Raw genomic sequence first — 24,422 nt, 5'->3', positions numbered from 1 at the left:
CTGTTCTCTTAATCTTGAGGCACCCACTCCTGTCCTCTTGCATTGATTTGTCATTTCTCATTTTTTTGCTCAATGTCAACTACTTGGTTTTATAACATCATCTTACCTCAAACACCTTGAGTATCTTCTCAACTCCATCGCAGCACTCTCTTCTCCCTTTCATATTGTGTTTTCTTTTCTCTTTGTTCTCTGTTCCTAATATATTACCCATCTCAGACTGCACTTTTAAAATTTAATTTCCCCTTCTCTGTCTTTGTCAGTATATTCTCTTTCACCTGCCATTTAATTCTCTATCACACTACATCTTCTCTATGTCTCCAGTGTGTCTTCTTTCTGTCCTTTACCTTCTTTTTGTGTTCCCTTCTCTCTATGAATTTTGTATCCTTGTATCTGATTCCCAATTCCCACTTATCTTAGTAACAAGTCATTCCTTTTTTATCATCCAACTCCCTGTTGCCCTGTTTTCTCTTTTGTGCCTCTCACAATATTATCTGCTGTAATTCCCATGATCTTCTTTGTTATGTGGCATCCTCCCCTCCAATTCCTGCTTCTCTTTCCTTTCTACCTTTTCTACTTCTCTGTCTCCAACTTTCTTTCCTTTTATCACTTCTTTTTTTGACCTGGTTTCCTGTACTGTTGGTCCACTGGTGCTCTCTCAGTCTGTAAGTAACCTTTTGTCAACCATGTGGCATCCTCTTCCAAAAGCTTTGAAGTCCTCTTCTCAGTCGTACAGAAGACTACCACTTAGGAAGCATCAAGGGTTCCTCTTGAAACAAGTGTGGCCTGTGTTTTCCTGATGGCTCGCTGTAAAACACAACTTCTAGTATAGTACTAATTTAAACAGACCAGGAAGGTTTTAGCTTTGATGTCCTCTCTGTGCTGAATTACCTTATCTCTGATGATAAACTTTTCTCTCTTCTCTTAATTTTGCAATGTTTCTTTCTCTTTCTTGTGCTATTTTCCCACATTCTTAAGTTTCCTCATTCTTCCTCTTACATTCTTCTTTCAGTTATATGGCATCCTCCCTCCAATTCTTGTGCCTTTTTCCTTTCTGCCAACAACACCATCATCAAGTGGTGTTAGAGACACTACAATTAACCTCAGCATACCTGGACTAGGGAGAAAAAAATCAATCTTGGTTCTCTCCTAATTGTTATGCATTCCAGTTACTTCAGCTGAAAAGTAGGATGTATGGATGTCAAGTGAGGACAGGCTCAGGGTTAGCTCCAATGCCCCTCACGATAGATTAGCCTGCCAAGATTCATTGTCTAGATTCATTAAGAATGGCCACCATGTTACTGGTGGGCCAATGGTGCATGCAAATTTGTACCCCAGATGAATACAATTGTGGAGAGGAGCAGAGAAAATTGGCGAGAAAAGAGCAACCTCTAAGGCATAACATCCGTCATCAAGATTCATTAGCACTTAGAATCATAGAATGGTTACAGCACAGAAGGAGGCCATTTGGCCCATCGAACCTGTGCCGGCTCTCTGCAAGTACAATCCAGCAAGTCCCATTCCCCAGCTCTTTCCCCATAGCCCTGCAAATTTTTACCCTTCAAGTACTTATCCAATTCCTTTTTGAAAGCCACGATTGAATTTGCCTCCACCACCCCCTCAGACAGTACATTCCAGATCATAACCACTCGCTGCGTAAAGAAGTTTTCCTCATGTCGGCTTTGGTTCTTTTGCCAATCTGTGTCCTCTGGTTCTCATCTCTTCTGCCATGGGAACAGTTTCTCTCTGTCTACTCTGTCTAGATCCCTCATGATTTTGAACACCTCTATCAAATCTCCTTTCAATTTTCTCTGCTCTAAAGAGAACAACCCCAGCTTCTCTAGTCTATTGACGTAACTGAAGTCCTTCGTCCCTGGAACCATTCTAGTAAATCTTTTCTGCACCCTTTCTAAGGCCTTCATATCCTTCCTAAAGTGCGGTGCCCAGAATTGGACACAATACTCCAGTTGTGGCCGAACCAGTGTTTTATAAAGGTTCATAACTTCCTTGCTTTTATGCTCTATGCCTCTATTTATAAAGCCCAGAATCCCATATGCTTTTTTACATACTTTCTCAACCTGCCCTGCCACGTTTAACGATTTGTGCACATATACCCCCAGGTCTCTCTCTTCCTGCACCCCCTTTAAAATTGTACCCTTTAGTTTATATTGCCGCTCCTCGTTCTTCCTACCAAAATGTATCACTTCACGCATCTCTGCGTTAAATTTCATCTGCCACGTGTCCGCCCATTCCACCAGCCTATCTAAGTCCTCCTGAAGTCTATCACTATCCTTCTCACTATTCACTACACTTCCAAGTTTTGTGTCATCTGCAAATTTTGAAATTGTGCCCTGTACACCCAAGTCCAAGTCATTAATATAGATCAAGAAAAGCAGCACCCCTAGTACTGGCCCTTGAGGAACACCACTATATACCTTCCTCTAGTCCGAGAAACAACCATTCACCATTACTCTCTGTTTCCTGTCGCTTAGCCAATTTTATATCCATGCTGCCACTGCCCCTTTTATTCCATCGGTTTCAACTTTGCTGACAAGCCTATTATGTGACACTTTATCAAACCCCTTTTGGAAGTCCATATATACGACATCAACTGCATTGCCCTCATCAACCCTCTCTGTTACCTCATCAAAAGACTCAATCAAGTTAGTTAAACACGATTTGCCTTTAACAAATCCATACTGTCTTTCCTTAATTAATCTACACTTGTCCAAGTGACTGTTAATTTTGTCCCAGAGATTATCATTTCTAAAAGTTTCCCCACCACTGACGTTAAACTGACTGGCCTGTAGTGTATTTACGCCTAATGTGTATTTTCAATGTCTTGTGCTGTTTTGTGATAGGTTCTCATTGTTATGCTACTTTAGAAATTTGACATGATAACAATTACTTCCACTTTTGTAGCACCATAATGCAGGAGAACATCTCAGAGTCCTTTAAAAGCGAGAAAGATGGATGCTGATCTAGAGATGGGAAAGAGTAAGCGATAATTAAAAGAAAAGATTGGGGGGGCGGGGGTGCTGAAATCTGTCTTCAATTGGAGACAGTGAATCAATTTCAATGGATAAGAAAATTGGCGGAGTATAAAACTGGCCGGCGATTCATTATCACTCGTTTTGTGCTACTGCCCAAGGCGAATTTCATTCCCAGGTTCTTAAGAGGCTTTTGAAGCAAGGGAAGAAGGCAGCAAGGCAAAATGGCTTGGGGAAAGATTTCCAAAGGGTAAGAGGGTAAAGACTGAAAGATAAACATCTGAAAGGGAGGCAGAGAACAGGGGACAAGCAGTAATCCAGCACTGAAGGAGTTAGAGGGTGGAGCCTCGGAGATACGGCTGGAGAAGATCACTCAGGTAAATGAATTGCCTTGAAATTAATGGACTGAGAGGAGGGAGCCAGAGGAGCTTGACAAGAACAAGGATGATGGCTGCAATAACTTTTTTTTAACTTGTTGATGGGACAAGGGCATTGCTGGCAAGAGAGGAGGAGGTGCCAGAGGACAATGTTCTGGTGATAGAGTAAAACTATTTTAGTGACTAATTGTATGTGGTTTACGAAGGTTAGCTTAGGATTGAGCAGATTGGTGGACAACTTGGTTCGACCTGGACAGGCAGCCAGGAAGGATAATGGGGCTGGAGCCAGAGGCACATTGGTACTGGCATGAACCAAAAGGGATGGCTTTTTGGTGTCAGCCATAGCTCAGTGGCAGCACTCTCGCTGTTGAGTCAGAAGGTCGTGGGTTCAAGCCCCACTCCCGAGACTTCAATACATAATTTAGGTTGACAATTCAGTGCAGTACTGAGGTGGTGCTGCACTGTTGGAGGTGCTGTCTTTCAGATGAGACTTTAAATCATTGCCCCATCTGCCCTCTCAGATGGACAAATAAGATCCGATGGCACTTTTCTAAGAAGAGCAGGGGAGTTATCCCGATGTCCAAGCCAACATTTATCCTTCAACCAACATCACTAAAAAATAGATTATCTGGTCATTATCTCATTGCTGTTTGTGGGACCTTGCTGTGTGCAAACTGGCATTTTCTTACAATAGTGACTACACTTCAAAAAGTACTTGATTGGCTGTAAAGTGCTTTGGGTCATAGGAACAGAGGAATTGCTAGACAAAAAAAAGACCAAGGTCCATCTAGTTCGCCATCTACCATCCTGGTAGTCGCATGATAATGGAGTTGGTGACTAATAATAGCAATCAATCTCTATCAATTAATCTACAACAGACCCAGAAATAACACGAGGAAAACCCCAGTGGTGGAAAGAATTAGGAACTATAAGTCCAAAGTTACCTTTTTCCTCCCAAGCATGCTACACTTACCACCTGTCATGTCTCAAATTACTCATGTACTGTATCCCAAAATATTATTTTCTGAAAGAAATCTATCAAATTTACATTTGAATGAATCAATACTAACTGCTTCCACCATCTCCCTAAGGAGTCTGTTCCAAAGATTGACCGCTCTCTTACTGAAATATTGTTTCCGCAGAATAATTTTGAATTTACTCTCCTTCAAGTGCAGGATGTGTCTTCAGGTTATATTGTTCTGGACAAGGTGAAATAGCTTGTCATGGTCTACATTATTTAGTCCCCTTAGAATCATAAAAACCGCAAATATAACTCCTCTCAATCTTCTCTTTTCTATGAGAACATGCCTTGCATTCTGAGGTTGTGAACAACACTATATAAATGCAAGTTATTTCTTTCCATTGAGCTGAAAGAAATTTTGGTTTATTTGAGACTACATGTCAGTCAGATACCATGGCAACAACCTCAGAGTCAATGGTGGTACTGGAGAGGTAGGGTTCAATATTGTTACCTCTTTAACATAGAAAATGTCCCAAGGTGCTTTACACAGATAAAAATATAGATAGATAAAAATAATAAAGGAATGGTCAATAAGATGTGGTGTGACAGTAAGGAGAGGTGATTAAAATGGGTTTTGAGAAGGTGTTTAAAGGTGGAAAGAGAAGTGGAAGGGTTTTGGAAGAGTAGGGTCCAGCCGACTGGAGGCTCTGCCACCAATGGTAGGACAAAAGGAAGGGGGATGCACAAAAGGTCAGAGTGGGAGGATTGAATAGTGCAAGAGAAGCTGAAAGACTGGAGGAGGCAAGGCCATAGAGGGATTTGAAGATGAAGATAAGGACAAGAATTTTAAATTCAATGCATTGTAGGTCAGTGTGATGGGCAAGTGTAACTTTAGTGGAGGGCAGGATATGGGCAGCTGAGTTTGAATAAGTTGAAGTTTATGGAAGGTGGAGGTTAGGAGATCTACGAGAAGGACACTGGCAATTGAGTCTGGATGAGGTTTTCAGCGGAAGTGTGGGCCACGTGGTGCCGATGATAGTGGTGAAACGAAGGGGTCGATTTGAACGTTTCCCACCAGGCGGGAAACAGGTGGCAGCACGTCAGCTGTCCGTTTTACACCCCGTCCAATTTTCCTTTCCATTAATGTAGGGTTTGAAGCTCAGCCCAGGGTTGAACAGAAAGCCAAGGTTTCATACGTAAAAGCTGACCCTATGTTTGGGGGTAATGTTTCTGAGATAACATATAGATGATAAATAAGGGCAGGCCAAGAATGGACCCCAGGGCAAATCACACATGATCTTTGGGTCCAGGAGGAGAAATGCTTTAATATCAATAATTACCAATCGATTGTTATCTTTTAAATACATTTTCATATAAAGATTGCAGCAGCATTATTTAAAAGATATATAGGGCAGACTTATAATCCACTGCCACGCTGGATAGATTTTTACATTTCCATTATTTTGTACGGCAACTCAGAAATTCCTGGAAACAATTAATTGGTGGATGTGCTGAGAAATGAACCATGCACAGCAACTCCGTCAGCACCTGTGTATGTGGGTAGCAACGTTTGAGGCGTGGACCTTGACCTAGGACCCACGTTTTCTCCTTAATACACCTCCTGCATATTTAAAACATTTTTTGTTATTTCGGTTTCGATCAAGTTGCAGTATTTTCCGTCCAACGAAATGCACCGTTCAGTTCATGATTTTGAGTACAGCTAGATTTATGAGTGGATCTGCTGGACGCTGCCGCATCGTTGCAAGTGTTTTTTGTGTGTGTCGGGGGAGCGTGCCTGTCCGCCCCAGGGCAGCGAGTCCAAGCTCCCGGCATCCTCCTCCATCCTGTTGTCCCCGGCTCGCTCTCCCTCCTCCCCTCCCCTCGGTGTGCGGGTGACGTCATTGCCGAGTAGGTCCCGGCCCGAAGTGTGAACGAGAGTCATGGCGGCGATATCTGCCGGCAGGGAGATAGTGCGTGCAAAATAAAACTGTTTGTCGGCAGTCAAACGGAGAAAGAGAGCGAGAGGGGGAAAAAAAAAAGACAGACTGAAAACAAAAAGGAACAGGGACACCAGACACGACAATAACACTCAAGGAGGACAAAAACAGACACGCCGGGTGAGAAATATCCTTCCTTCCTTCCTCCCTCCCTCTTGGAGTCTCCGTAGAGGAGGATAGGGACAGGACGGGGTTGAGTTGGGGAGCGGACGGAATTTTAGCACAAGTCCGGGGGGGGGGAAGCGCGAGCGCGAGCTCCGGGCTAACGGTCGGTCGGCCGGCCCGGGGGGGGGGGGGGGGAGGAGGGAGTATTCGAATGGAATGTGCTGGGACCCGGTCAGAGAACGCTCGAGGGTCTCGTGCACCCACACACACACATTCCATCAGCAGCGAGCGTTATTGGCACTGTGGAGAGGACTACCCGGAGAGGCAGGCGGGCGGGCGGGCGGACAGGCACCGACACAAACGCATATACCGCGCTAGGCCTAGGCCCAGGCCTGGGATTGGACGTGCAGTGCAATCCCACTGTCCGACCCGCAGGCGCTTTTTGTTATTCACCGAAGGCCCGGCGCACAACTGCGCTGAAAATGATAACAGACCATATTAGAAGACTCCAGACATTTACAGAAACGAATTTTTTTTTCCTTTGAGATTTTCTCCCCACACCTCCTTTGTCTGCCTTATTCTCTTCCCGGGAATCAGGGAAATCGCTGCTTCTTTCCATGCTCGATGACGACCGAACGTCGGGTCTGGTATTCTCCTGCAAAAATAGCTCTCTTCATTTGACGTTAATGGTGGAAGCGACATTACAATGTGGTCATTTGTTTCGATTATCTAAATTGTCTTTTACGTCTGCATTTATTTTGCAAGTAACAGTAGGAGTCCGCATGGTGATCCACACAGTATAAAAATGAAACCTGGACAATCGAAATCGATTAGATGAAGGAAAGCAGAACATTTTGTTTACTAATTTAAAAAATGTAATGTTTTATGACATGTACGTTCACAATCGATGCCAGTGATTTGATTTTGTCAGGCAGCGATAACTGTGTCATAATACGTGATCCGTGTTTATCTGTAATTTGGATAACTGCAGTTTTTGAGATTGTAAAGAGACTACTAAATACTTAAATTTATTTTACTGCAGAAACGTGAGGTTCGCATTTGGAGTATAAGCAGAAGTACAGAACCACCGTGGACCGATAAAGATAATCGGCACTTTTATTTCGGAGTAGGATCTTAGCAGTTTTCAAGCTTGAGTGAAGGTTCTCATCTGATACTTTCCTTTTCAAACCTGCAAATGGAGGGTCACGGTGACGAGGACAGCGTCAGTAACAGCAGTGGAGACTCAAGGTATTAAAGCTTTACTTTTAACTCTGTAAGCAACAGAAATATGCTGAGCTACTGTACTGTAACAGTAAGATGTCAGCATGTTTAAGTGGTAACTTCTTGTGGGTTATGCATATAAAAATGGGAGTTTATTTCTCCCCTTTCCCCTCCACCCCCAATAATTTGAAGTCTACCACTGTCTCTACACTGCTGAATACCTTGATTTGGATACTAACGCTAACAGAAGATTCAAATTCTGGTAAAATTCCCAACGAGAAAGCTCCAAAAGCATAATATACCTGTGTTCATGGCTGTAATGCTCTTATAGTTTTTTTTCTTTTATAATTTGACATCTTGACCCTTCACGTGTGTTACAACAAAACTAAGTTTGAGTAAGATACTTAAAGTTCATTAGATTTCCAGTACCTTGGGGCATCTTTGTGTATTTGATTTGCCATGCAGAGAGTTCCGATATCAGCCGTTCCTCGGTGAAAAGTTGCTGAGTGGGGACAGACAAGTTGCCACATAGATTACAAGAGGCATTTGGTGAAGAAAATGATCTTATCCTTCCAGAATACAATCTTACTGTCTTCTCATTGCAGCATCTGGCTACTTTTTTTAAATGAGTCCAGAGTTCTGGCCTCAGCAATTCTCTGGCAGCATGTTTCAGCTATTGGTCATCAGAGAAAGAGGAATCGGAGGTGTGGCCTTATACATCTGCCAGTAGCTGGAATAGGTTCATGGAGTGGGAGACTACAGAATCAGAAAAAAGGGTGAAACTAAAACTAAAACTTTTTTCGTAGAAGTCATTTTTCATACTTTTTGCTGGTGAATAAACCACAATCATAATTGAGTTAGCATGACACATGTATTCAGTATGCACAGTATTGTGAAATTTTGGGCATAATGCAGAAGGTCATAATGCATCAGGCCACATCGCACTAATTCATTGTAAAATGGTATTGTATAAGGGTTATTTTTTTTCTTCATTATCACAAAAACTGGAAAGTGACCCTACACCCACAGCATAATTTTATACTTACCCAATTTGATTTAGCTGCTTTGAATGTACATATTTTGGTTTGGATGCAGGTTATCCTTCTTTTAAAATAAAGGAAATTAGGCATTTAATTAAGTGGAGGGGGGCGCCATAGTGTAGCTGGTGGGGTGTCTGTTTCCCAGCTCATGTATCATGATAATCTTCCACTTAAATTCTGTTGCCACCAGTTGAGGGTGAATTATTATCACTTTTCAGTTGATGGAGTGTGGCACTCATGCAGGTTGGATTTTCTCAGAAGGAGGAAATGAAACCTGCAGCTCCCTTTACTGCAAACATGTCTACCGGGGAAGCATTGGTGACACTTTGAAGAAGTATGCACTCCATACCATCCAGTTTACAGAAGGCACCTCCCAAATAATGGTTGCTGCTAGAATTGAGGGGGAGTGGGAAAGCAAACTTGCTTTTGTTTCTATTTCTCTTTTTCAAACAAAAATCAGTAAACAGTTTTAGGTTTTTCCTTTATGTTTATGTATATAATAGGCTCTTACCAAGGGAACTATGAGAAATGTGGAATATTATAAAGGAGTAAAAAGCTTCTTTTTATTTATTAAGGCAATAAGTAACTTTGCTATTCAGATCAATAAGGCCCCAAGTTCAGTCTGCAGTCTTCGAAGAGTTGGCTGGTCTCAGCCAGGGTGGTGATAAGGATGCTGCAATTGGCCTCAGTGCCCCTGGATTTAGTGAAGAAAATTGGTGAACTAAACTGCTGCCCCTATGTTTAGAGAGGAGATACAGTTGCATGCGGTAGCCTAGCATGAAGTTAACACCTTGAGGAGGGAAAGTAACTGCTGATCTCTGTCCCTGGGCATGTGTGAACATTCGACAATATGCTATGGCTGTGATGGCCATTGTGGCCAAGTACCCCGTTGACGCAATCAGTCTGTGCAACTTGGATGATGTGTGCTGGAGGTATATGGATCTTGTAGAACTGTATGTAAAGGGTAGGCCATACCTGACGAACCTGATTGAATTTCTTGAAGTGGTGACTAAAGTAGTGGACAGGGGAATATGTATGGATGTTATTTATATGGGCTTCCAGAAGGCATTCAGTAAAGTCCCTCACAAGAGACTGTTAGCTAAAGTTGATGCTTATGGAATTGAGGGCAAATTATTGGCCTGGTTAGGAAATTAGCTGAGCGGCAGGAGACAGAGAGTAAGGAGAATGGTCAGGTACTCAAATTGTCAGGATGTGACCAGTGATGTCCCACAGGGATCTGTGTTGGGGCCTCAACTATTCACTGTATTTATTAACGACTTCAATGAACAAGGTAGCGAGCCACATACCCAAGTTTGCAGATGACACAAAGATAGACAGCATTGTAAGCGGTGTAGATGGAAGCATAAAATTACAGAAATATTAATAGATTAATTGAATGGGCAAAACTGTGGTCATGCACTTTGGACCTAAAAAGAATAGTTCAGAGCATTTTCTAATGGTGAAAAGCTTGAAATAGTGGAGGTCCAAAGAGACTTAGGGGTTCATGTACTTACATCATTATAATGTCATAAAAATACAAGAAATAGGAGCAGGAGTAGGCCATACTGCCCCTCGAGCCTGCTCCGCCATTCATTAAGATAATGGCTGATCTTTGACCTCAACTCCACTCTCCCGCCCGAACACCATATCCCTTGATTCCCTTAGAGTCCAAAAATCTATCGATCTCAGCCTTTTTAATATACTCAACGACTGAGCATCCGTGGCCATTTGGGGTAGAGAATTCCAAAGATTCACAATCTTCTGAGTGAAGAAATTTCTCCACATCTCAGTCCTAAATTGCCAACCCCTTATCCAGAGAGTATGCCCACTAGTTCTAGACTCTCCAGCCAGGGAAAACAACCTCTCAGCATCTACGCTTTCAAGCCCCCTCAGAATCTTATATGTTTCAATGAGATCACCTCCCATTCTTCTAAGCTCCAGAGAATATAGGCCCATTTTACTCAATTTCTCCTCACAGGACAACCCTCTCATCCCAGGAATCGATCTAGTGAACCTTTGTTGGACCGTCTCCAAGTCAAGTATATCCATCCTTAGGTAAGGTGACCAAAACTGTACACAGTACTCCAAGTGTGGTCTCACCAAAGCCCTGTACAATTGCAGCAAGACTTCCTTACTCTTGTATTCCAACCCCCTTCCAATAAAGGCCAACATACAATTTGCTTTCCTAAATTGCTTGCTGTACCTGCATGTTAACTTTGCATTTCATGTACAAGGACCCCCAAATCCCTCTGAACACCAACATTTAATAGTTTCCCATCATTTAAAAAATATTCTGTTGTTCTATTCTTCCTACCAAAGTGAATAACCTCACATTTCCCCACATTATACTCCATCTGCCATGTTCTTGCCCACTCACTGAACCTGTCGATATCCCTTTGCAGGCTCTTTGTGTCCTCTTCACAGCTTCCTGTCCCACCTAGCTTTGTATCACCAGCAAACTTGGATACATTACACTCAGTTCCTTCATCTAAGTCATTAATATAGAATGTAAATAGCTGAGGCCCAAGCACTGATCCTTGTGGTACCCAACTATTACAGCCTGCCACCTGAAAATGACCCATTTGTTCCTACTCTCTGTTTTCTGTCCGTGCCCGCATGCAGCAAGACCTGGACAACATCCAAGCTTGGGCTGATAAGTGGCAAGTAACATTCACGCCACAAGTGCCAGGCAATGACCATCTCCAACAAGAGAGAGTCTAACCACCCCCCCTTGACATTCAACGGCATTACTATCGCCAAATCCCCCACCATCAACATCCAGGGGGTCACCATTGACCAGAAACTCAACTGGACTAGCCACACACATACTGTGGCTGCAAGACCAGGTCTGCGGTGAGTGACTCACCTCCTAACTCCCCAAAGCCTTTCCACCATCAACAAGACACAAGTCAGGAGTGGGATGGAATATTGTCCACTTGCCTGGATGAGTGCAGCTCCAACAACACTCAAGAAGCTCGACACCATCCAGGACAAAGCAGCCCGCTTGATTAGTACCCCATCCACCACCGTAAACATTCACTCCCTCCACCACTGACGCACCGTGGCTGCAGTGTGTACCATCCACAAGATGCACTGCAGCAATTCGCCAAGACTTCTTTGACAGCACCTCCCAAATCTGCGACCTCTGCCATCGAGAAGAACAAGGGCAGCAGGCACATGGGAACAACACCACCTGCACATTCCCCTCCAAGTCACACCCATCCTGACTTGGAAATATATTGCCGTTCCTTCATCATCGCTGGGTCAAAATCCTGGTACTCCCTACCTAACAGCACTGTGGGAGTACCTTCAGCGGTTCAAGAAGGCGGCTCACCACCACCTTCTCAAGGGCAATTAGGGATAGATGCTGGCCTTGCCAGTGACACCCATATCTCATGAATGAATTTAAAAAAATGCTCTATCCATGCTAATATATTACCCCAACCCAATGAGCCTTTGTGTAACAACCTTATCGAATGCCTTTTGAAAATCCAAATATACTACATCCACTGGTTCCCCTTTATCTACTCTGCTAGTTACATCCTCAAAGAACTCTAATAGATTTGTCAAACACGATTTCCCTTTCATAAAACCATGTTGACTCTGCCTAATCATATTATGATTTTCTAAGTGCCCCGTTACCGCATCCTTAATAATGGATTCCATCATTTTCCCGACTACTGATGTCACGCTAACTGGCCTGTATTTCCCTGTTTTCTCTCTTCCTCCTTTCTTAAATAGCAGTGTTACATTTGCTACCTTCATGGACGGGTGCAGAAAATAATCAAAAAGGCTAATGGAATGCTGGTCTTTATATCTAGAGGACTAGAATACAAGGATATAGAACTTATGCTACAGCTATACAAAGCCCTGGTTAGACCACACCTGGAGTACTGTGTTCAGTTCTGGGCACTGCACCTTTAGGAAGGATATATTGGCCTTGGAGGGAGTGCAGTGTAGATTTACTAGAATGATACCTGGACTCCAAGGGTTAAATTACAAGGCGAGATTACACAAACTAGGGCTGTGTTACCCTGGAATTTAGAAGATTAAGGGGCGATTTGATTAAAGTTTTCAAGATATTAGGGGGCACTGATAGGGTAGATAGAGAGAAACTATTTCTGCTGTTTGGGGAATCTAGGACTAGGGGACATAGCCTAAAAATTAGTGCCAGGACTTCCAGGAATGAAGTTAGGAAACACTTCTACACGCAACGGGTGGTAGAAGTTTGGAATCCTTCCGCAAATGGCAGTTGATGCTTGCTCAATTGTTAATTTTAAATCTGAGAGAGATTTTTGTTAAGCAAAGGTATTAAGGGATATGGGGCTATGGTTGGTATATGGAGTTAGGTCACAGATCAGCCATGATCTCATTGAATGGCGGAACAGGCTCGAAGGGCTAAATGGCCTATTCCTGTTCCTATGTACCCTAGCATAAAGTTGACACCTTGAGGGTCAAAATCCTGGAACTCCCTTCCTAACAGTACTGTGGGAGAACCGTCACCACACGGACTGCAGCGGTTCAAGAAGGCGGCTCACCACCACCTTCTCGAGGGCAATTAGGGATGGGCAATAAATGCTGGCCTCTCCAGCGACGCCCACATCCCGTGAACGAATAAAAAAAAGGAGGGAAAGATAGAAATTTCTCACAACAAACTAACTGCTTTGTAAATGCTGAAATAATATCTCTAGATTCTGAAACAAAATAGATGTTGAATTAAAATTGTAGTTTAGACCACATGATAAATGTCAACATTATGTCAAGTGATCTTTGAACTATGTTAATGTGCAAATACTGAATTTTACTAGATATTGGACTAAACTGCTGCCCCTATGTTTTTAGAGAGGAGATACAGATACCCAAATATTGCACACACAGTTTTTGTGCTAACCCTCAAGCAGTATTTTAGCATTATTGCCAGAACGTTGTATTGCTTGTAAATTTACATATGTGGTCCATTGCCAGTATCAGTTCAATAAATGGTTAAATGGTTCAGAGAGCAGTGACCTTTACTATTTCATTACTTGATTTCCCCCCCCCAACAATTGTCCATCAAATGAAGGGCAATAAACTTGGTCTTTTTTATGACTTTGGCACACAATTCATAACACAGCCAAGTTGCCCAAAGAGATTAAATAAAGGGAATAATACAATCATAGAAAGGTTACAGCATGGAAGGAGGCCATTTGGCCCTTTGAGTCCGTGCTGGCTCTATGCACGAGCAGTCCATCTAGTCCCACTCCCCTGCCCTATCCCTGTAGCACTGCACATTTTTTCGTTTCAAATACTTATCCAGTTCCCTCTTGAAGGCCATGATTGAATCTGCCTGGAATCTTTTTGTGAAATCATAGAATTACATAGAAATTACAGCACAGAAGTAGGCCATTCGGCCCAGCTGGTCTATGCCGCTGTTTATATTCCAAACAAGCCTCCTCCCACCCTACTTCATCTAACCCTATCAGCATAAATTTCTATTCCTTTCTCCCTCATGTACTTCTCTAGCTTCCCCTTAAATGAATTTGTTATTCGCCTCTAACCATTCTCTGGATAAAGAAGATTCTCCTGAATTCCTTATGGGATTTATTAGTGACCATCTTATATTTATGACCCCTAGTTTTGGATTTCCACTCAAGTGGAAACATTTTCTCTGCATCTACCCTCTCAAACATTGTCATAATTTTAAAAACCTCCATTAGGTCACCCCTCAGACTACTCTTTTCAAGAGATCATTCTCAATATTCTGTCCGAAAAAAGTGTAATGTGGAGAAAATAAAAGTTGGGTTGGAGTGTATCGAGGTTTAGTACAGCTTGGTGGGTAGGCGGGGTGATGACACCATGGGATGAAAGCAAATTTTAATGAGCTATATAATGTGTAGTGGCTAGGTTATTTTTGTAATTGTAAATGGTTATAGGGCTATGGAATCTGTCAAAAATGTCTTCAGAAGATAACAGTTGTGTTGCCTGACCAGCAGAGGGTGAAGATACAGCTTCAATTCTGAAAGACCTCTGGGGTATCCAATCACATGTTGGGAAGAACCAGTAATACAGGAAAATATTTCTGGAAAATTGCAGAACCACGATATACTGTAAATGGATTGGCTTACTCAAGTTACTCTCCAGTTCAGTTGCGTGTTGGTTTGACCCACTGATGATCAGCAACTCACATTTGAGATTTGGTCCAGAAGAGTAATAATCAGGATTGCAGCTCTTTGAAAATCTTGCATAGTTATTATCATTGTGGTTAAAGAACTAATAAGTTTGGTGCATATAGTTCAGTGAAAATGACCATTTAACAATTTGCATACGAACTGTGCATTGGGTCATAAAAATGTTATTTGCTAAATGTTGCTATACCCCTTCTTTGATATACTATGTACCCTTTATATCTTTAAAGACTATGTAATATACTTGCATGCAATAGTGTAGTGGTTATGGTACTGGACTAGCAACCCTGAGGTTGTGAGTTTAAATCCCACCGGAGCAAGTGAAATTGAATTCAATAAGTATGGTAATTTGTGGGCTGACAGAACAGCAGCTTCCATGGTTATTTTTCTACTGTCATAAAATCCCGACTAGTTCACCATGACCTTTAGAGAGGGGAATCTGGCACCCATACCTGGTTTAGTCTATTTGTGACTCCAATCCCAGCACAGAAGTGGTTGTGGTTGACCCTTAATGCTAATACTCCCTGGATTAGCCCCTCAAACTATTTTTTTTCAAAAGGTTGCCTGTATCACTTTCTCAGAGCAACTAGGCAATAAAAGTGGCCTTGCCATTGTTGTTCACATCCCAAGAACAATAAAAACAATTGCATCCCATTATTTTAGGTCAACACATTGTAGGAATAATCTAGATGTAGTTGTGCAGGTTGTTCTATGAGTAATGCATTAACTGAAGAATTTCTCTTTAGACTTAACTTAAATTTTCCCATTGGGTAAATCAGAAAATATTTTCAGGAACTGGATATTATGGTATGCTTTGCCTGTAAACCTTTAGTTAAACTTCTCAGCTCAGATGAGAAACTTCTGTCCTATTTTTATTTAACGATGGCAGGCAGGTGGTTTGTCGTAGCTGCAGCATGCAGTTGGTGGAGACCAGCGTGATCCCATACAACCACGTCTGCAGTTTGAGGAACTTCAGCTCAGAGTTGTTGAACTGGAGTCCGAGCTGCAGACATTGCGATGCCTCTGGGAGGAGGAGAGTTACCTAGACACTTTGATCTAGGAGGCAGTCACACCCCTTAGATGAGGTAGTAGTTTAGATTTGTTCAGTGGTCAGAGACAGAAGGGTGTGACTGCGAACCAGGCAGGTATGGGGACCCAGGATCTTGTGATGGAGGAGCCTCAGCCCTTGACCTTGTCCAACAGGTAAGAGATACTTGCTACCTGTATGGATGAGAGCAAAGACTACAGGGAGGATGGGCAAACTGACCACAGCACTGTGGTACGGGGGGGGGCATTCAATTGGGGGGAGTAAAAAAAAATGTGGTAGTGGTAGGGGATAGTATAGTCAAGGGAATAGACACTGTTCTCTGCAGCTGCAACCAAGAGTCCTGAAGGCTAAAGGGATCAAGGGATATGGGGAAAAAGCAGGAACAGGGTACTGAGTTAGACGATCAGCCGTCATCATTTTGAATGGTGGAGCAGGCCCGAAGGGCCAAATGGCCTACTCTTGCTTCTATTTTCTATGTTTCTATGAAGGCTATGTTGCCTGCCCGTGCCAGGGTTAAGGACATCTCCTCGCAGCTGGAAAAGAACTTGGAGCATGAGGGAGAGGATGCAGTTGTCGTGGTCCATGTAGGAACCAACGACATAGGTAGAACCAGGAATGGGGTTCTGCTGAGACAGTTTGAGGAGCTAGGATCTAAATTAATAAGCAAAACCTCAAAGGTAATAATCTTTGGATTACTACCTGAGCCATGTGCAAATTGGCATAGGATCAAACAGATCAGGGTGTTAAATGCGTGACTCAAAGAGTGGTGTGGGAGACAGGGGTCTTGATTCATGGGGCACTGGCACCAGTACTAGGGAAAGAAGGAGCTGTTCCATTGGGATGGGCTCCACTTAAACTGGGCTGGGACCAGCGTCCTGGTGAATCGAATAACTAGGGCTGTAGATAGGACTTTAAATTAAAAAGGGGGGGGGTGGCGGGGGGTCAAGTGAGGGGAAATCTAATGAGAAAAATAAAGGCAATAGAGCAGTGTAGTGATTTGGGTAAAGATAAATAAAGTGTGGCAGGAAGGGACTGAGAGTTCACAAATAATGAAGCATCAACAAGTAAGGCCAAAACAGGAAAAAATGGTAGAAAGTCAAAATTAAAGGCTCTTTATCTGAATGCACGGAGCATTTGTAACAAGACAGAAGAATTAGTTGCACAAATAGAGATAAATGGGTTTGATCTAATGGTCATTTTGCAACCACGTTTGTAATGGCTAAGATTGGGAACTAAATATTGCAGGGTACACGTCATTTAGAAAAGACAGGCAGAATGGAAAAGGAGGGGTGTAGCCCTAATAAAGGATGACATAAGGACAGTGGTAAGAAAGGATCTTGGCTTAGATCAGGAAGTAGAATCAGTATGGGTGGAAATAAGAAATAACAAGAGGCAGAAAACACTGGTGGGAGTAGTTTATAGGCCCCCTAATTGTAGCTATACCGTTGGACAGAGTATTAATCATGAAATAAAAGGAGCTTGTAACAAAGGTAATGCAGTAATCATGGGGGACTTTAATCTTTATATTGACTGGGCAAATCAAATTGGCAAAGGTGTTTGGAGGACGAGTTCATGGAATGCATTTGAGATGGTTTCCTGGAGCAATATGTCATGGAACCAACCAGGGAACAGATATTTTAGATCTTGTATTGTGTAATAAGATAGGGTTAATTAGTAATCTCAAAGTAAAGGATCCTCTGGGAAAGTGTGATCATAATATGATAGAATTTCACATTGAGTTTGAGAGTAACGTACTTAAGTCAGAAACTAGAGTCTTAAACTTAAATAAAGCCAATTACATAGGTATGAGGGGCGAGTTGGCTATGGTAGATTGGGAAACTAAATTAAAGGTGTGATGGTTGAAAAGCAATGGCAAACATTTAAAGATATTCTTAACAAGTATACATTCCATTGAGAAATAGACTCCATGGGAAAAGTGATCTATCCGTGGCTAACTAAAGAAGTTAAGGTTAGTATTAGAGTAAAAGAGGCCGATAATGCTGCCAAGAAGAGTAATAAGCCTGAGGATTGGGAGAGTTTTAGAAAGCAGCAAAGGATGACCAAAAAAATGATAAAAGGGGAGAAAGTAGAATATGAAAGTAAACTAGCAAGAAATATAAAAATGGATTGTAAGAGCTTTCCCAAGTATATAAAAAGGAAGAGAGTAGCAAAAGTAAACATTGGTCCCCTAGAGACTGAGACAGGAGAAATTATAATGGGGAAATCAGGAAATGGCAGATATAATATTTTTTATAAGTAGAAGACACAAAAAGCAAACCAGTAAAAGTGGAGAACCAAGGAGCTAATGAGATTGAGGATACTTAAAGTTATTATCAGTAGAGGTAAAGTACTTGAGAAACCAATGGGACTAAAAGCCAAAAAATCCCCTGGACCTTGTGACCTACATCCGAGGGTTCTTAGAGGTGGCTGCAGAGATAGTGGATGCATTGGTTATGTTCTTCCAGAATTCCCTAGATGCTAGAACTGTCCCAGCAGATTGGAAGGTAGCAAATGTAACCCCGCTATTAATGAAAGGAGGGAAGAGAGAAAACAAGGAACTACAGGCCAGTTAGCCTGACATTCGTTGTTGGGAAAATGCTGGAACCCATTATTAAAGAAGTGGTAACAGGGCACTTAGAGTGTCATAATATGATTATACAACACCAAGTTATAGACTATAACTTGGTGTTGTAAAATTGTTTACAATTGTCAACCCCAGTCCATCACCGGCATCTCCACATCATAATATGATTAGGCAGAGTCAACATGGTTTTATTAAAGGGAAATCTTGTTTGACAAATTTATTAGAGTTTTTTGAGGATGTAACTAGCAGGGTACATAAAGGGGAACCAGTGGATGTAGTATATTTTGGTTTTTCAAAAGGTATTTGATAAGGTGCCACATAAAAGGTTACGCAAGATAAGGGCTCACGGGTAACATTAGTATGGATAAAGGATTGGCTAACGGACAGAAAACAGAGATTAGGGATAAACGGATCATTTTCAGGTTGGCAGGCTGTAAATAGTGGGATACTGCAAGGATTGGTGCTTAGGCCTCAGCTATGTACAATCTATATTAATGACTTGGATGAAGGGACCGAGTGTAATGTATCCAAGTTTGCTGACGATACAAAGCGAGGTGGGAAAGTAAGCAGTGAGGAGGACACAAAGAGTCTGCAAAGGGATATAGACAGGTTAAGTGAGTGGGCAAGAACGTGGCAGATGGAGTATAATGTGGGGAAATGTGAGGTTATTCACTTTGGTAGGAAGAATAGAGAAACAGAATATTTTTTAAATGGTGGGAAACTATTAAATGTTGGTGTTCAGAGGGATTTGGGTGTCCTGGTACCAGAAACACACACAATTACATGCAGGTACAGCAAGCAGTTAGGAACCAAATGGCATGTTGGCCTTTTTTGCAAGGAGGTTAGAGTACAAAAGTAAGAAAGTTCTACTACAGTTGTACAGGGCTTTGGTGAGACCTGACCTGGAGTACTGCGTACAGTTTTGGTCTCCTTATCTTAGAAGGGATATACTCGCCTTTGAGGCGGTGCAATGGAGGTTCACTAGATTAATTCCTGGGATGAGAGAGATGCCCTATGAGGAGAGTTTGAGTAGAATAGGCCTATACTCTCGAGTTTACAAGAGTGAGAGGTGATCTCGTTGATACATATAAGATTCTGAAGGGGCTTGACAGGGTAGATGCTGAGATGTTGTTTCCCCTGGCTGGAGAGTCGAGAACTAGAGGCCAAAGTCGCAGGAAAAGGGATCGGCCATTTAAGACTGAGATGAGGAGGAATTTCTTCACTCAGGGTTGTGAATCTTTGGAATTCTCTACCCCAGAGGGCGGTGGATGATGAGTCATTGAGTATATTCAAGACTGAGATAGATAGATTTTTGGACTCTAGGGAATCAAGGGATATGGGGATTGGGCGGGAATGTGGAGTTGAGGTCAAGGATCAGCCATGATCTGATTGAATGGTGGAGCAGGCTCGAGGGGCCATATGCCTACTCCTATTTTTTTTGTTATTTGGCTTATGGTCATTTCATATTGTGTACCAACCTTGTGTGTTTAAAAAGCAGATGTGGAAATCTGTTAAAAGGGAGATTATGCAAAGTTTATATATTAAATAGCTTTAAAGGACAGAGCCTGGTACCCTTTGCACTGTTACAGTTAGGAATTAGGGGTCACCCCTATTTTGATCAAACAATGGTCATAATATATTGCATTTTTTAAATTTGTTCATGGGATGTAGGCATCGCTGGCGAGGCCAGCATTTATTGCCCATCCCTAATTTCCCTTGAGAAGGTGGTGAGCCGCCTTCTTGAACTGCTGCAGTTCGTGTGGTGAAGGTTCTCCCACAGTGCTGTTAGGAAGGGAGTTCCAGGATTTTGACCCAGCGACGATGAAGGAGCGGCGATATATTTCCAAGTCGGGATGGCGTGTGACTTGGAGGGGAACATGCAGGTGGTGTTATTCCCTGGTGCCTGTTGCTTTTGTCCTTCTAGGTGGTAGAGGTCATGGGTTTAGGAGGTGCTGTCGAAGAAGCCTTGGCGAGTTGCTGCAGTGCATCCTGTGGATGGTACACACTGCGCCGGTGGTGAAGGGAGTGAATGTTTAGGGTGGTAGATGGGGTGCCAATCAAGCGGGCTGCTTTGTCCTGAATGGTGTCGAGCTTCTTGAGTGTTGTTGGAGCTGCACTCATCCAGGCAAGTGGAGAGTATTCCATCACACTCCTGACTTGCGCCTTGTAGATGATGGAAAGGCTTTGGGGCGTCGGGAGGTGAGTCACTTGCCGCAGAATACCCAGCCTCTCACCTGCTTTTGTAGCCACAGTATTTATATGGCTGGTCCAGTTAAGTTTCTGGTCAATGGTGACCCCCAGGATGTTGATGGTGGGGGATTCGGCAATGGTAATGTCGTTGAATGTCAAGGGGAGGTGGTTAGTCTCTCTCTTGTTGGAGATGGGCATTGCCTGGCACTTGTCTGGCGCGAATATTACTTGCCACTTATCAGCCCAAGCCTGGATGTTGTCCAGGTCTTGCTGCATGTGGGCACAGACTGCAATTACCCATTCTCTAACACACATTTACAAATAACAGAAAACAGATACCCATAGTTGGGCCACGCATATTTCACTAACTTCTGATGCGTTCTGTCATACAGAAAATAGACCAGGTTGTGTGATGATCAAAGCTTTTGCAATTTTTGATGTGGCTTTGAGTCTCTGATCCCTTATGTGGTAATATCCTACTTTCACCTATATCTGCAAGAAGGTCATGTATCTCCAAAAGGAAGACTTTTAGGAGAGCAGGTTATTCCAATTTACCCCTGCTTATCTTACAGTGGCTGGATTGCCCTCTCAGTTGGAAAATGGGGATAGTGCAGGGAAGCTGAGAGGTGGGTGTGGAAAGGAGGAGAGGAGAAAACAAAATAGCTCATACTTTTGCTCAGCCTTTCTGTCTATAATTGCATCTTATTTTGTACTTCCTTACATGTATGGATTTAGTATTGCCGTTCCATTATTGTTGTATTCTATGCTAAAAACAGAACTTTGTCTACATAACTGCTGCCGCTAGTCACCGTGGTAGGCCGAATATGAACTACGTAAAACACTATCGAGTCCATTCCCTCCAATTTTCCATGCAAAACTACACTATCATGGACTCTACCTAATCCAAATCCAAAAATTCTTGAGGAAAGCTTATTAAACTAGGAAAGACTTCCAGAAAAACCCAAGTCAAATTTTTTCTTTCTATATACTGAATATAAAGTGTTCTATTAACTAATCACTTGTATGCCTATATTTATCCTCATATCCTTCAATTCTATTTCTTGCCAGATGTTCATGCAGCTTTTTTACAGATCTTTGAATTAGAACTAACTATTAGTACTAACAGTACATTGGAAATGATCAAGAATGACACAAGTAAGAATCAATTTTTGTGTTGCATTTCTTGTGAAGATCTGCAGAACCCCAAGATTGAAATACTGTTTTAAACTCTCTGCAAGGCACTTGTTAGTAATGTATGTCACTTTTAACTTTTTAAAGTACTTATTTTGACTTCTATTATTACATAGGTGCACCATGTACAGTAGAGGTGAAATAACATAGGTGCAAAAAGGGGTAATCTGTATTGTCATAGAAACTGAAGGTATAGGGATTACATTACTTGTTCTGTAGTATTAAGGTTATTTTCTGGTAGCAGATATTGTAAACATTGTACAGGTCGCATCTTCATGCATGTTTTTATGATCAATAAACTTAGGGTGAGACTTAGATCCTGGTGTTATGGCTGGCTGAAAAAAAAGTTGCAAAAGCAATATTTGCACTAATGCAACTTATTAACTCAGACTTTACACTGTTCAGTGTGTTAATACTTTGATGTATTTTTCCCTTTCCCTCTTTACACTTCGCTTTTCTTCTCAACTTTGGCTTTTTATTAATTTTTGCATTAATCTGCTTTATGTTCGTTGCTTTCACCTTAAAAATAAGTGCAGTAAAGTAGACATAAGTCAGCCTCATTCCAGTTCTTAGAAAATATTGCACTTGCTTAGAATTGGAGCAGTCTGCTCAATGTGTGAATCTTGATAACTTGGAAAATAATATGGCAGCAGCTGATTTACCAGCAGTAAAGCTTATTAAAGGACTAGTGTTGGGAATTTCTGACTTGCAAATCAGAAATTCTCATTTTAAAAAAATCTCATGCTTGTATTCTGAGAACAGCTAGTTTCGTAGTCATTTATATTTTCAGCGGTGCCAGCAGCTACTGGGCTTAATTAAAGGATTCCCCAGATGAGATAATCCATATAGATTTGTAAAAATGAATAGAGCTTGTAAAGTTCATTTTAACGACAAAAGAATGAAGGAAAGTGCCATTGATATTGGCTGGAGTGAGTAACATCCTCCTCATCACTGAAGGTGGCTGTAAGTTTTTTGACTTTTCAAGTTTTATAGTATTCGACAACAAGCAAAAGCAAGGATTCTGTGCGCTTCAAAACGCGATCTTTTTTAAAAAATAAACTTGGACTAATATAATATAAATGTTTTTACAACTATTACAAGCACAGTTTGAAAGTTTAGCCAGCTAAATGAAAGTTAATAGCCTTAGTTAAAACATAAGTTGAGCACACTAAAAACAGAACTTTTCCCACCCAGACTTGTATATTTGTCCATTGCTACTGTCTCCTATTGCCTATCTGACATTAAAACCTGGAAGACCCAAAACTTACTCCAGCTTACTGTCACGAAACTGAAGCCATCTTTTTCAGTTCCTGCGAACATTTTCCTCACTTACAAATTCCTTCACAGCTTCCTTGATCTCCTCTTTGTCCCTGTATGCACCCTCTGTCTCTCCAACACCAACCCACTTCCAATTCCACGATTCCTGTGCTCCACCTTCGGCAGCCACTCCTTTAGCCACCTTACCCCATTCACTGGAAAACTCTCTCTCACTGTCTCCATCTAGCAATTCCTGCTCTGCTTTCAGAAATCTTCTTAAAGCCTTCCTCCCTCTCCCTGGCTTGCTGTCCATTTGCTGTCTACCATTCTGTAAAGTGCTCTGAGATGTCTCTTTTGTACATAATACAAATGTAAGTTGTACTTCAAGTTAAGATACTCTGTGATATGGTCATTATTTTTAATTGCCATAGAGTAAAATCTGGTGAGGAAATCACACCTATATGCTCAATAAATACATTTTCATTGGTTGGTGGGATAGACCAGTTCAGTTTCTTGTACTGGGGAGCATTGATGTATCCCATTGAATTTATCTATTTCATTTGCAGATAGAATTTATATTTCTTTCACTGTTTGGACCAGTTTGGATTGTAAAATTCAGTGTCTTCGCACCTATGTTCAGGTGGCAGATTTAAGCAACTTGTAGATGTAAACTGGGTATTGGACAGAGGCATTGAGATAGCTTTTGCTTTAAATACTGGACAGAATTTGGCAAGTTGTTTCCAGTTGGTTATTTCAAGCCTGGTTTTCAGAAGCCTGAAGATTGTAGGAAGAAGGAAAGACTGAGGTTTGAATTGCTGAAAAAGAATGAGTTGGTGCAGAGATATTGCATTGAGCCCTGATTTCAACACACTTGAGGATACAGGGAAGCAAAAAAGCATGTAGGACAAAACACTTGGAGATCAGAAGCAATCAAAGAGAAAAGTTCAGAAGAGTGCTGACCATAACAGAATACATACCGGTAGTACTCAACTGGTAGCTAAATTGAATTGCCATTAGATTTTCTATGACCGGTGGTTTATCTGAATTCACTGTAGTGCTGAAGTCTTGTGCTCCAGAGCTAGCCGCGTCTCTAGCCAAACTGTTCCTGTACAGCTACAACACTGGCATCTACCCGACAATGTGGGAAATTGCCCAGGTATGTCCTGTCTACAAAAAGCACAACAAATCCAAACCGGCCAATTACCGCCTCATCAGTCTACTCTCAATCATCAGCAAAGTGATGGAAGGTGTCATCAACAGTGCGGGTGTGGCACCAAGGAGCCCTAGTAAAATTGAAGTC

At 42.0% G+C, this 24,422-nt stretch overlaps 1 protein-coding gene across 1 annotated transcript in view; it reads left to right on the top strand.

The window, feature by feature from the left end:
• The first annotated feature begins 6,232 nt into the window (after positions 1 to 6,232).
• chd1 (chromodomain helicase DNA binding protein 1) overlaps positions 6,233 to 24,422 on the top strand; it is a 210,526-nt gene continuing 192,336 nt past the window's right edge. Inside the window, exons 1-2 of the mRNA XM_067982900.1 lie at positions 6,233 to 6,442; positions 7,470 to 7,675. Of these exons, the coding sequence (XP_067839001.1) occupies positions 7,623 to 7,675 (53 nt within the window). The 5' untranslated portion in view covers positions 6,233 to 6,442; positions 7,470 to 7,622. The remainder of the gene's footprint in view (positions 6,443 to 7,469; positions 7,676 to 24,422) is intronic.

Source organism: Heptranchias perlo, chromosome 4 (genome assembly GCF_035084215.1).
Source record: "Heptranchias perlo isolate sHepPer1 chromosome 4, sHepPer1.hap1, whole genome shotgun sequence".
NCBI classification, from domain to species: Eukaryota; Metazoa; Chordata; class Chondrichthyes; order Hexanchiformes; family Hexanchidae; genus Heptranchias; species Heptranchias perlo.
This window is presented reverse-complemented; position numbering and strand designations above follow the sequence as displayed.